Consider the following 14,473-nt stretch of genomic DNA (forward strand, 5'->3'; position numbering starts at 1 on the left):
TCGTTGGACATATTGTCGAGTATTCGAAGTTATATATTATCGTATATCAATATAGTTTATAGCTGCTATTATACTCGAGTATATAGATATATATATATCTATATAATTACTTATTTATTGGACTTTTTATTGTATTGATTTATTTAATTGAATATCTTTCATAATATACCTAATATATATAATAAATTAATAATTCTTTTCTTTGAGGTAATATAATCGGCATTTGGTTAAAAGAAATTGGACCTATACTAATAGTCGACAAAAGATTGAACAATATATAAACCGTATATTACAAAATAGATTGACAAAATCCAAAATATATATGTTACGATTGTTACATAAATTATTCCAAAACTTGGTAGAATAATTGAGAAAGAATATCACGACGATGCGTATATAGTGCCTAACAACTGCAGTCTTAACTAAATCTAATAAAACAGCAAATACTTTTTATCATTATCTAGTTTATCATATAGAAATTGCGTTATACACTTATACCTTTATATAAAGCATTTTCTGTTCCTAGACCCGGTCTGAAACCGTATTGATTTTTATATAATATAGCTTATATGATGGTATATACCGCGCGTATCACCGTCTAGGTAAGTATTATATACCTATACAATATAACAATAGTACAAAATGTGTAAGTATACCACGGTCAACGAATTCATACCAGGGTCGAGGCGACTGCTGTCTATAAATTATTTTATAGGAAATTCGATACCTAGCTATTATAGTGGTAAACTTTTAAGTATACGAACGCTTAAATTTTCTTGGGTTGAAATTTGTAGGCAATAATAAGTGCGGTATATATATTTTATAGCTAACCATGGTATAATACATAAATATGAGTTATACCACTTAAACCATCATTGGCCTCCGTGCAGGGGCGCTGCTATACAGGGCCAGGGTGTGAAAGTGCCCCCCCTATAACATTTGATTTTGGTCCTCCATTACTTATTCCTCCTATAATTTAATGTTAAAAATATGTAAGTGAATAAAGAAATAAAGTTTGACCGTTATTATATTTAAATTAAATATGCTTTTTTTACTCATTTAGAAACAAATATACAAAATCTATAAACATCTATTGCTGACTGCTTTTATTAACAACTATATGTATTATAATGTTGATAATACTACATAATATTCGTTTCTGTCGCACTGCAGTTTATTATTATTACTATACAGTAACAGTGTTATTATTACAAAGAATACGTCGAATAAAATATATTCTGCTCTAAAAGTATTTAATTATACATTTATCGTTAAACTATATTAAACGTATATATTAATATTATAGGTACTACATTATTATGCAAAATAATATTACATCTTTACATCCAACGTCGAGAACCGATCGCCGTCTGCTGCAGCTGACCAGGTGATGTTGTCGGTGTCGGTCAAACCATCACCCGCAAGTGATCAGACCGAAAGAGTAAATCGAGATTTTTCTGGTTTGGTAGCAAGAAAATATACATCAATGCCAAGTATTGCAATGCTGTGTGGTGCTGGCGATGGAATGGAAATCCGATTGTCGTCTTCGGCATCGACACGGTCAGCCTCTGTGGGTCCGACCGAACTGGATGTAGCAAGCGATGACTTCGTAAGTCCACCAAGGAAACCATATAGTTCGATGCAGAATATGTGTATTACATTTAGTGCAACTTAAGAAACTATTATATCTGAGGGCATACCTATGCAAGTATCGGCTGAAGTTGAAAACGGACAAACGAAACCGGTCTATGTGCACGTTTTTTTAGATCCTGAAATAACCAGTCGTAGAGCTGGAACACAGTTCAATGAATCCACGATTCAAAGTGGACACCGTTCGTGGCGGAAACGCACCAGAAAATTTGTCCGTCGATTGTTTTGTTGTGTGTAATATGGGCATAAAGCACATAAATAGTTAAAATTATGATACAGAGTGAATTTCTATTGATTTAAAATTATGTTAATTATAATAAGTTTGTTTGAAGCACTCTGTATAGTTTATAATGTTCGAACTTATAAATGCGCGCAAGTTAAAATAAAAGCAGATGTTTAATATTATATATTCTTAGCATATGTCTATGAAAATAGTATTGTTTTTCACAAATAAATGTTTTTGTTATATTATTCAATTAGTTTTTGTTTTTTATTTGACATATTATTATTAAATATAAGGCTGACACAGATACTTTACAGAAGTATATACAGATATTTTTGGGTTTTTTTGTAAGTGGTGTAATAAAATCTCATGAGGTTGGGTTTGGTGTTGAATATTTTCAAGCTTTTTGACAATTTACTTCTGTCTTCTTTTCTATAGTATACGTTTACACATGAATTGACCAGACACATGGGGGAGTGAGTCGCAAAAATATTTTTTAATTCTACACAATTTAATTTATTCCAATTTTGTCAATTTATTCTATTAATTGATTTACTAAATTCTATAGATCCTGTGAATAAATTAGCGATCGAAAATTGATAATTAGACCATCATCATCATAAAAAAATCTTTACCTGCAGAATCTATTACAAATTAAGTTGATTTTTCTGTTGGTACAGCTGTGTGCTGAAAATTTTGAAATTGATACAAAAAAATTGAGTTAAAAATAAAAACGCGTTTATTTTTGTTTCTACGAAATATACGTATATAAGCATAACTATTAAAAAATCATACAATGAAATAAGATACACTGTATATAATATATATACAGGTACTGTTATACGTATGATAATTGTATAGGTACCAAATATTATACTATATAGTAATATAAACTAGCAGATTTTTATTTTACATTTACTGTATAATAGATTAATAGAATATTATTGGACTTACATTTTTCCATACCTATATATAAATATATATATATATATATATACTATATATAAGTATACTTATACTATAGAACTTATAATTACATCCGCCCTCAAGAAACCACACATATTTTCACATCGTTACCGGTAGAGCGTAACAAACAACGTGCTATACTCAGCCCTCTTTTATTATATTGTATATCAAGTATATATCATTATATATATATATATAATAATAATAATATAATATAAAACTTTTTCCATTCTCCCCTCTGCAAGTTTTATCTCAACGTTCATAAATGCCAGTTTTCATGTGCGGGACCCTTTTCCCCTTACAAACGCACTCGCGTTATTAAATGCTTTTACGTCACCCCGCTTTGAGTTTTCTGGTTTATGAAAATCGTATACACAAGCTGCACAAAAAAAATCAATACATTTTCTGCAGCGTCGAGCTGAAATATGAAAGGATGTCCGGAATGATATAATTTCCGGGTTCTTTCTACCCTCATAAAAGACATTTTTTTTTTTTATTAAAACACGTTTTTGATTTATATTATTTTATAATTTATATACGTTTAGAAAATATATCTATATACCACTGCACTATATTTTCCCTGCATAATTTACGTCATGCTTTTCGATGATTCGATAATACATTTGAAAATTGGAATTAAGAATTTTCTTACTGTATATATATATATTATATAATATGGTCTGCTGCTACAGTGGCGCCCAACCCTATACTCCCGTTAACTTCACGGACCTTTATTAAAGGTGTAGCAGTTGCTGCACCTTGAAAATAAGTGGCGGATGGGTTTAATAACAAAAAATAATTAACTTGAAATAATTTATATTCATTATTAATTATTATAAAATAATGATAATATTGGTACATATACCTTAATATTTACCAATATTATCAACTATAAAATATGATAAAATACATTAAATAATATATAATTTCGAGTTTGGATGATACAGTTTAAGCACGTCGAGATGGACATTCTGCCCGAATTTCTTGTGATATTCACAACAATGAACAAATTAATATATTTAAAAAAATTAAATGTAAATAAATACATTAACGTATAATATTTATAATTTCATAAGTACCTAATATAAACATTATCAATTAATTAATTTGTATTTATGTATTATATTATATGTTTCGTCGGTTGTTACAGTTCACTAATTTTAACAATAAAATCTATAATCATATTAAATAAGAATTTGTATAGAATACCTAAATGTACCGGAATCTCATCACCAGCTGCGGTACTGGTCGGGGGAACTATCCGTATATATATATATTGTTTTGCACGCCTTAGCCTCACCTGTAATTTGACAGAAAATTGAATTTAATTAAAATTCATTTAAAAATGAAAATGTTTATACAATTTTTATTTATGTATATTGTATAATAGAATCTTTTATATAATAATATAATATATATTTTTACTTATGACAAGACTTTAGAAATTATTTATTCCTATTTTAAATTTTGGTGCATAATTTAATTTTAATATTCTACTAGAATTTATATTTTGTATGCTTTGTTGTAACTTGTAAAAGATAATATTATGTTCAACAATATTTAGGGGAGGGATAATGATAATATTGAAATATCGAAGCTCCCCAATGGCTGCTCAATAAAAATATTGCCCCCTTAGGAAACAAGTGACGAAACTCATCCTCATTATAAATAATAAACTTCTCATTACTAAGTACTTTATTATTTATAGTGATGAGTATAATAATATTTTTTTCTTGCTTTATTGCTTGCACTTTTATATATAATTACTTGCAATTAGATCTTTTCCTGTATAATTTGTCCCTCAGATATATATAACAAAAAGTTCTCCGAGTTTAATAAATTCTCATATTAGGTACTATATAATATATAGGTACTGCAGATAGTATTATGCGCAGAGAGTCAACTATTAAATATAAATAATAATAAGTACTTGTACTATGGTGGTCAAGTCATATTATAACGGGTTATTTTAATCCTATTAAATTGGATTATTCTAGTTCGTTTATAAAAGTCTTCCTTACAGGGTATTTCAATTTACCTAAACATTATTTAGTGGTTTATACAGAAGCCAAAATAGTGCTTACGTAAGTTTTATTCTTTTTTGGTTTCGGCGTTTAAGCTGCAGGTTTCTGCTAATCATAACTTAAGTTACTAAGAATTCTTAGTATTATTAATAGTTAGAAGTGTTAGAACTTTAGAGGTGCATTTGAATACCACAGTACCATATCCTATAGTATACTATACTATTATATCTATATTTATCTTTCTTATAAGCTATAATAATGCGTATACTATACTATTTGAATCGTATGTTTTGTAAATACGAGTATTATAGTTAAGTAGCTAAACAGAACACCAGACACTCTTAGAAGTTAGAACCCTCAGATAGGATAATATAATAAAAAAATAATAATATATGTATTGAGTATAAAATTGAAAATACTGCAAGATAAAAATATTATTTCTTTTCTGTCAGGTCTATTTTATTATGATCTATTTTTGATTTTATATAATACAATTTTGACTATCTCTGCGGACTGTAATAATTATTAATTATTTTAAAATACAATTTGTATTTACATAAAATCATTTAATTTACTAAGAAGTACCTATATATAACTAGAAATATATAATATTAAATATTAATGTTACGTGTTAGTAATTATACAATAAGACATTGTCTATATATCATCTATCGTCTGGTATGGTGTATCAGTGATAGATATTAATACCAAATTGGGGGTATGAGAATAAGATTTTGATATTAATTATAATTTTACACGACACACTTTATATTCTACTACTGACTATAAATTAACGTATAGTCGTATTGAAATAAAATGTTAATACTTAATATAATATATAACATTACTTTACCGATAGCCTGGTATAGCAATAAACTACGGATCAAAAGATATCTATTATATAATTATATATTCGTTTATACGATAGAACTATAGATATATACCTACGTTAAAATACAAAACATATTATGTATAAGATACAACAAATACGTCTAGGGACATCTATATATATGTATATGAATACATTTATTCAATAATATGTTGTATAATATATACGATTAAAATGCTGCCGGTGGCTACTGTATCGTGGCTATACTGGCTGCAGGTGCATATATTTACTACTGCGTTTAAGCATTTGTAAAAAATGTACGAACATTATCATTATAATATTTATAAGTAAAATTACACCAAATCCTTTGTGCTCGGCTTATAATGAAACATGTGTAATACCAAACTAGTTTAAATAATGAAAAAAATGATTTATTCTACTTACATAATTTTTTTTTCATCTATATTTATACGACCGCAATGGCGGTATAACAATACATTTTGTTTTTAAATATTGTATAAAAATTTAACCTCCTATAATATAAAATAACAAGATAATAATATAAATAATTAATAGTACTTATAGTTATATATACAGATATATACAGCAATAAGTTAGTATATATTGTTAAATATGGTTCTGTTTATACTATATACAGTATACACATATCTACGTCTATAACTATATATATATTAATATACAATACACTGCTAATTTGATCCAATTTAAAAACGTATAGAAATAGTTTAAAGCTCTATTTGGTGCGGTCACATCATCAATATATATAGTTGCGTTAGTATATAATATTATATTGATATATACTATCAATGATACTATATGATACTATTGGTAAATAGTAGGTATCTATGATGTCATACATAATATTATTTTATAATTTTGTTCTATTATTATATAGAAGTATAACAGTATAACCAATACTGACATCATGTCATACAAGTAGGTATAGTGCAATACAATGAATGCATACAATTTAAAAACAAAATATAACTACCTATAGCTGCTGAAGTAATAGATAATATAAATGTATTTCAAAAGATACAAAAATAATAGTATAACTATTACCAGTGGTATAGCTATCTATTATTATATAGTGAGCTCAAATGTTTATAATATATAAGTCTTATTGATTTATTTTTAAGCAATAATAAGGTATACTGAATTTAATCACATTATTATAATATTAATATGTTTGAACGAACCGCAATACGGTATCTAGACTAAAAAAAAAAATCCGAAGAAAATTGAAAGACTCGACATACACACGACTGAAGTGTGTAGCGTAGGTGAGTATACTGCAGTAAGTATACCTACCTATACCTATCTAACTATACTTATACACCAATATCATATATATATATATATAGTGTTATATTCATAATGAGTACACAATGTGATATATACGATAATACAATACATATATTATATATCATTATTAGGTTTGGGTATATAGACGGCACGTATACAATAGGTATATGTGTAAACGGTTTCCAACATGCAAACAAACGCGCGCACACCATAAAGTTCAGCGACTCCTATCGAAATAATACGAGTACACTGTATTTTTTTTTATGCTAATGGGCCACCTTGTAAAACACATTGTCGATTTTCGAAGAAAAATAAATATCACCTCGTGTTTACACCGTGTCACTGTGTATAATGTATACGTGTATATATAATATATGCATTAATTATTCATAAATAACGCGCGGAACGACACACACACACACGCGAGCACTGGCACACCGCAGTACTTGAACCTCACAAAAGCGGTCATGCATTATACATGCGACATCGGTTCGTCTAGATGTTGATAACATTATTATACTATAAGGTCATTATTATCAACACAACTCGAACACCGCGTATAGAATCTCCGTCTGACGGCGTGTATATAGTGTATACGCATATATAATATGTACACATATATAATAATAATAATAATAATAATAATGTAGATAGGTATTTATATATATGTACTGCTGCAGAACCATAGCACGGCCTGCATAATGTTCGCATCGTAATACATTGCGTTTAATTCCACATAATAGACATAATATAACGAATTGAAATATTGGATATATGACTATATATACGTATACTTATGATTTGTTTATTGTAATAATTCGTAAATATATCTATGTACGGCTATCCGGATTCCGGATACCGGATATAACATATATCTGTAATTTAAATGTTACGGATGGAGTAGAAAATGTTGGCGTTTCATACAAAAATGAAAGATCGGTCATTTTATATAGAATTCCTAGGGTATAGGTATACTATATTATAGATATAAGGCAGTTTCGATAATGAAAGATGAATGTAGAGTCTAGACTATGTTATATTATATTTTATATTATATTATTTGTATATTTTAAAAATACAAGTATTATTATAACAAATTTGTTCAAAAATTAATTTTAGTGTAGGTTATTATGATTTACTTATTTTTATTTATTATTACATACATTGTTTCCAGGAATCGGTACATTCCGTTACCGGAAAGATAGTTTTTTTGAATTTCAGAAATATTTTATTAATAGTCTATGTTATAGATTCTATAATAATTTATTTTATCTTTTTTTGAACTTTTTTCAGCTGAATAATATGTGAAATAAATTCATAACTCAACCCTGCCAAATATATTTTATTATTATATTTTTTGATTTAATAAAATAAATAACTGTCGCTCTATAATACGTAAGCATAATAAAAGGATCGAAAATCAATTCCAATTCCAAAGTATGATCTAAATATCTTAATATAAGTGTATATGTAATATTATAACAAATAGCAGTATTATGTACTGTATATAAATTATTATAGTATATAATTTTAGTTACAAAGTTAACAATAATAGGTAGGTATATTATGTTATTGTCGCGACTTGTTTTTCTAAAATGAACCTGTTTATAGTTATAATACTACTACTGATAATTAGATTTTTTCTTTTTTTATGTTAATCTAATTATATATTATTACTGATATTATAACTAGAATGTATACAATTTATACATATTAAGTAAATAACACCTACGATGTTACAATATATTTTTACCATTTGATAACTGATAATAAGTTCTAATATATTTATATAAGTGTTATATCCGTTATAGGTAAGTTATAATTTATAACTCATCGTTAATGTAAATTTACATTTGAGTGTATAATAAAAAGACATACCACACGAGCATAGACAATGGATATATTGTCTTAATCTAAATGGTCTAATGTTCATTATGATAGCAAAATTTTTGTTTAGAAGAACTAATTGTGTGTTGTTGTAAATTGACTTATTGTTAAACATAAAAGTAAGCACATTATTGTCTATATATGTTTATGTTGATTTTTTACAATACTTTAAATTTTAAAAACATTATGAGTGTTTTTATATATTTATTAGAATATTTTACCTACTCACGACTTGTTTAAAAATTATTTAAACTGAAAATCAACTAAAATGCTCATTGTTATTTTTATATAATACAATAATATAATAATAATAATATAGGTATCGTGGCTAAATATAGTAACTATGTATACTATATAATAGTATTCACTACAGCTGTTTTATACGAATTGTTATGTTATTTCCATTTCAATAATTATATTTGGTATTATTGATGCAAATAATTTTCAGTTTGAAATTGTTTTTCTTTAAAATATAAATACATATACCTATTTACAAATTTAATATAATCGTGTATTGTGTATTGTGTATATAGTATACATTATAGTTTTGATATATTTGCTGCTACAGAACATTTACTAAGTTTACTTGCTGTATATACAATATATTAGATATATATAATGTCGTTCAGACATCAAATCGATCGTATTCTGAATCACCTGTAAGAGTATAGTATTTATAAATATAACTTATATAATAGTATAGTAATAGATACATGCATAAATACATTTCTGAACACATCAAGCATATATTTTAAAATGTGCGGTATAAACGATATAGTCACACGTATTGTCGTATTAATGTATTTATATAATATTACTGCATTACTTATATGTATCAATGTATTATGTTATACTACATTGGTGTATATTTTTATTTTATTTCGACTAAGCAGTCAATAAAATTATAACTACGGTATTTTTAGTTCAAAATCGGACAAAAATGACGAAGGAGTTTATTATTACGGCCACGATACAAAAGCTTTGAACCAGATAAAAAATATGTATAAAAAATGCAGAATATGTAGAAGTCGTTTGAGATGGCCGTTTACGAAAACTGTAAAATGTCAAAGTAAACTAGATTATAAAAATCAGATGCATTTATTTTTAACTGCGCTATTATATTTCAATATTATATTCTGTATACAGATTGTTTTTTGACGTGTCACGAAACTTGTATAAAATCGGTAATATGTCCACTGGGAAAAAAATCTGACGATCAACCTATGGGCATATTCGAATCTGAAGTAAATAATATTTATTTAATATTTTAGTAGATTATATAAAACTATAGAAAAACAGTAAAATAAGATATTACTTTTTTCCAAAAGGTTTATTCTGGTCAACCTTGGAAGACGGAGGATTGTGTATGGCTCATACAGTCATAAATCATAATAATATAATCCTGCAAATCTATAATATAGTTATATACCAAAACCACGAACAGTTTGATGATACTATATAGTGTACTAAGTACTTACTTATTTTCAAGACTTTTTACTTTTTAGGTCTGCTGATAAATTTATTATATTATAATATGCATGAATATCTTGTGTATGAGTATATGATCTATTCTGCAATTCCTAAATTTCTATTTTTACTAATGACTTATGTATAATAAATGTTCAACTATTGTAAAATAATCTTTTAAGTATAATTTTAAAAACGGCATATCGGCATGCCGTGATTGTGATTGTGTAAAAATTATATGAGTGTTTTATTAGTTGTATAATTTTAGCCCTATATAATTGTTATCATTGGGCTATGTACAACATTTTAGTTAAACATCCAAAAACCGATGATGGAACATGACCTACCCACTTATAAAAGTAAAAGATTTTATTTAAAAACAAAAATTTATTAGGTTTAAAAAACAAAAATAACGATTTTATGTGCATGAATTCCACTTAATATATTATATTTTATTCATATATTCTATACAAACAGCTGCCTTTAAACACAGACACACATGTATATTTCTCTATTTCAGGATGAATTTATAGTATATAGATGCCAGTTCGTGATAAAAGATAATGCTAATAACTATAATAATATTTATGATCATTGAAATTTATCAGGCGACACGACGGTTGTATAATAATTCGTTTAAAATCATTTTACTACATCTATATTTCCGGTTATAACTATAGCATTAACTTCTATGATATAATGTGGAATAAAAATATTTTATTTGCATATTTTATACATGAGTATTTCATCATCTTCTATAAGCGAATTGAAATAACGATCATCAACGAAGAAACTCAATATAAAATATAAATACGGTAGAGCGTCGATTATCCACACTTATTATTATTGTAATCGAGCCCCGGGATTTGGATAATCAAGCAATAACTAAAAATAATAGCAATGAAAATGAAATGAAATGTTTTAAATACTTAAAAATTAAGCTGATGTACTGTATGTATAACTTTTCTGTTTAAGTACTATTAGTATTATGCACAATGTGCATTTTTAAATATAAATGTATAATTATATTAACATTATATAACATTTAAAAATATAAAATAAAAATACATTATAATGATAATTGACACATCACTATACATAAATTAACTTATTAATTATATTATTTTTAAGTTTAAAAATAATAATTATTATTGTTATTTATAATGGGTAATTATCTATGTATAATAATCTTCAATTTTCGGAGGTCCCTATATAACAACTATAAAATACAGTCAATCCTACTAATTTTATAGCACAAATAACTGTTTTGTTTTTTCCGTGTGTATAATGTCACCCAGTATCTAACTATTTTTTATAAATTTAAGCTAAAACAAATTTGGTGTAAATATTATCATATAATATATTATATAAAAATAATAAACATTGATTAGAATTTAAAATTATTAAGTTATAAGAAAATAAATTTGTTTCAATATTAAACAATATTTATAGAAGTTAAAACTTAACAATAAGCCCATATACATCATGGTAAATATCACTATATAGACAATTTATATTTAGCATTTATTATTAATTTAAGATGCAATGTAAGTATAAGAAAAAAACAAATTTATGAAAAAAAGTTCATTTGTGGTGGCCTATATATAAGATGCATTTATCGGTAGAATAGAACTTTTTAATGCATTTTCAATATTATATTTTGTTTCATATTTATATTTTTATGCGTAAATAAGACTCTTATATAGTAATCGGCTTATATGTATAATATTTAGGTTCATCTAAAATTATATATTAATGAAACTATTAAGTATTGCTTATCCTATAATATCCCATACACATTTGAATGGAACTTATATATAAGATTCAGTGTTTATCTCATCCACTATTAGCATTTGTATAATAACTAATAAGTAGGTAACAACACTAATAACTATATTTATAAATTTATAATAATGTAAATCGTATAAGTATTAGGTGATATGTGAGCACATGTGAGATGTGACTAAATATAATATAAGTATTACTATGTGTATATTACTCTATAGTGACTTTGTACTTTTTATACCTGTGTAATATATAAATACATGATATATTATAATTTAATAACTTGCATACAAAGTAACTAATTTTTAACGAAGTTACTTTTGAGGTATGATAATGTATGGTAAGTAATACCTAACTAACTTATAAAATAACACGTTTTAATGATGTAATGTTACACTGTAGATGTACTTACTCTTAATATTCAGGTATAATATTTAAAATATTATTTTATAACTTATTTATTATAAAACTACATAGTATATTTATGCAAATTATCGAACAAGTACACTTGTATATATTATATTCATACAGTGGTGTAATGAGAATCTTGATGGCCCTAGGGCTTTAAGAAATAGCTAGAGACTCATCTCTTTATAATGTACCGTAGAAAATGAACGATATTTGTTAAGAATCATTTTTCAGAAATGAGCCTTCTGATTGGCACGATCCCATAGAAATTATAAAAATTTTATACTATGTATATTCAATATGTATTTGTAAAAAAAAACTTTGTCCTTTGGAAAATCTCCTATGGTTATCGACGGTATCGCTTTTAGGTACTATCGTCTATTTGCAGTTGTTATTTAGAAATTTGAATAGTCGAAACCCGTAGATGGAAATGATTGAGCCTATAAGTAAAAAAAAAAATTAATACTTTTTATGGCATTTAGGCTATAATACTAAAACATACTCACGTTATCGGTATTCTCGACTTAGTCAAACGATCAATGATAAACACTTAAAAGACTGACGCAGTGACGCTCAAAATGTTTATCAGCTATATGTGAGCAGCACAAATAATATGTGTAGCAATAATGATGACAGGTTAAAACTACTTATTTCATTAGTTATACTCACGTCTATGTCAGTGGCAACCAACTTATGTAAATACATAAAAACGTATTGTTTTAGAAAGTGTCAAAATAAAATAATAATTTGGTTTTTAAATTTAGTATAATAACTTTTATTTTATTGGAACTATTATATTATAGTCAGAAATTGTTATACATACTTAATAGTTATTACAATATCGATTGTTTTCGCTGCAACCGTATATTACACAGTCGTACTTAAATATGAATTATTTTCAAGAGAATCTCTATTAAAAAAGCATTTGATCACGGGGGTAATTTTTCTTTTTCAATTATGTATTATAATATGTTTTAAACTTTCACTAAAATGCAAACGTTTATAGATATATTATTAATAAAAGAAATATTATAATAATATTTAAAATATAAATGTAGGTATAATATCAGTACGTAAATATAAATATAAGCTAGTAAGAACTTATAATCTTATGTACCTATGTATAAAGAGACGACGATGACAAGACATATGACGGTTAAATCACGATGTGTTTATCAATATAGATTATACAGAACTTCAACTTTCGAACTCCAGAATCTACATGCTACAATTAGTAATAAGGTATGATAATTTATTTTTATAACTATATAACCGATCGTTTGAAAACCAATGACGTATTTAATTAGATAATGTACGTATAATAAAGGTGGTTCCGCGAAACACAAATTATTTCTTAAGGGTGCCGCGGCCGTAGTCGTAAAAGTTTGGGAACCGCTGCCTTAGAGGACCAGTGGTCTGTACTCGCGGTAATCCCGGTCTGAATACGCTACTGTATACATGTATATACGATACATGTGTAGGATTATATAGCTATATACACGGCTTCCTGATTGCTAAATTACATAATAGTATATATAGTAATATAGTAACATTATGTGTAATTTGGCAACCAGGAAGCCGGACATTCAACATTCAACTTTACCGCATTCAATTTGTGTACGCCTGTCCGCCTGTCGGTATATATAGTAGGTATATGTGGACTGCATATACATGTAGATAAAGACAAGTATTAATCACGATCTCTAATACTAATATATACCTATGTATGTGTATAGGAAATGATTCTTTTTATTTATATTTACTACTGCAGATATCGCTTATATATCTTCAAAGACACGCCCGAATATATTATTGAACATTATTATTATATCTCTTCAGGCTCTTACATATATTACTGCAATTATTATGATTAGTATAAATATTATCCATCGATATATAAGCGGCCTT

The 14,473-nt window shown here is 26.4% G+C and overlaps 1 protein-coding gene across 1 annotated transcript; it reads left to right on the forward strand.

Annotated features, from left to right (window-relative positions):
• Positions 1-9,523: 9,523 nt before the first annotated feature.
• Positions 9,524-10,290, forward strand: LOC132931806 (uncharacterized). Its single transcript, XM_060997827.1, has 4 exons — positions 9,524-9,564; positions 9,829-9,974; positions 10,052-10,149; positions 10,234-10,290. Exons 1-4 carry the CDS (start codon positions 9,524-9,526, stop codon positions 10,288-10,290), a joined length of 342 nt encoding a protein of 113 aa, XP_060853810.1.
• The last annotated feature ends 4,183 nt before the right edge of the window (positions 10,291-14,473 follow it).

Source organism: Rhopalosiphum padi, chromosome 1 (genome assembly GCF_020882245.1).
Source record: "Rhopalosiphum padi isolate XX-2018 chromosome 1, ASM2088224v1, whole genome shotgun sequence".
NCBI lineage: Eukaryota > Metazoa > Arthropoda > Insecta > Hemiptera > Aphididae > Rhopalosiphum > Rhopalosiphum padi.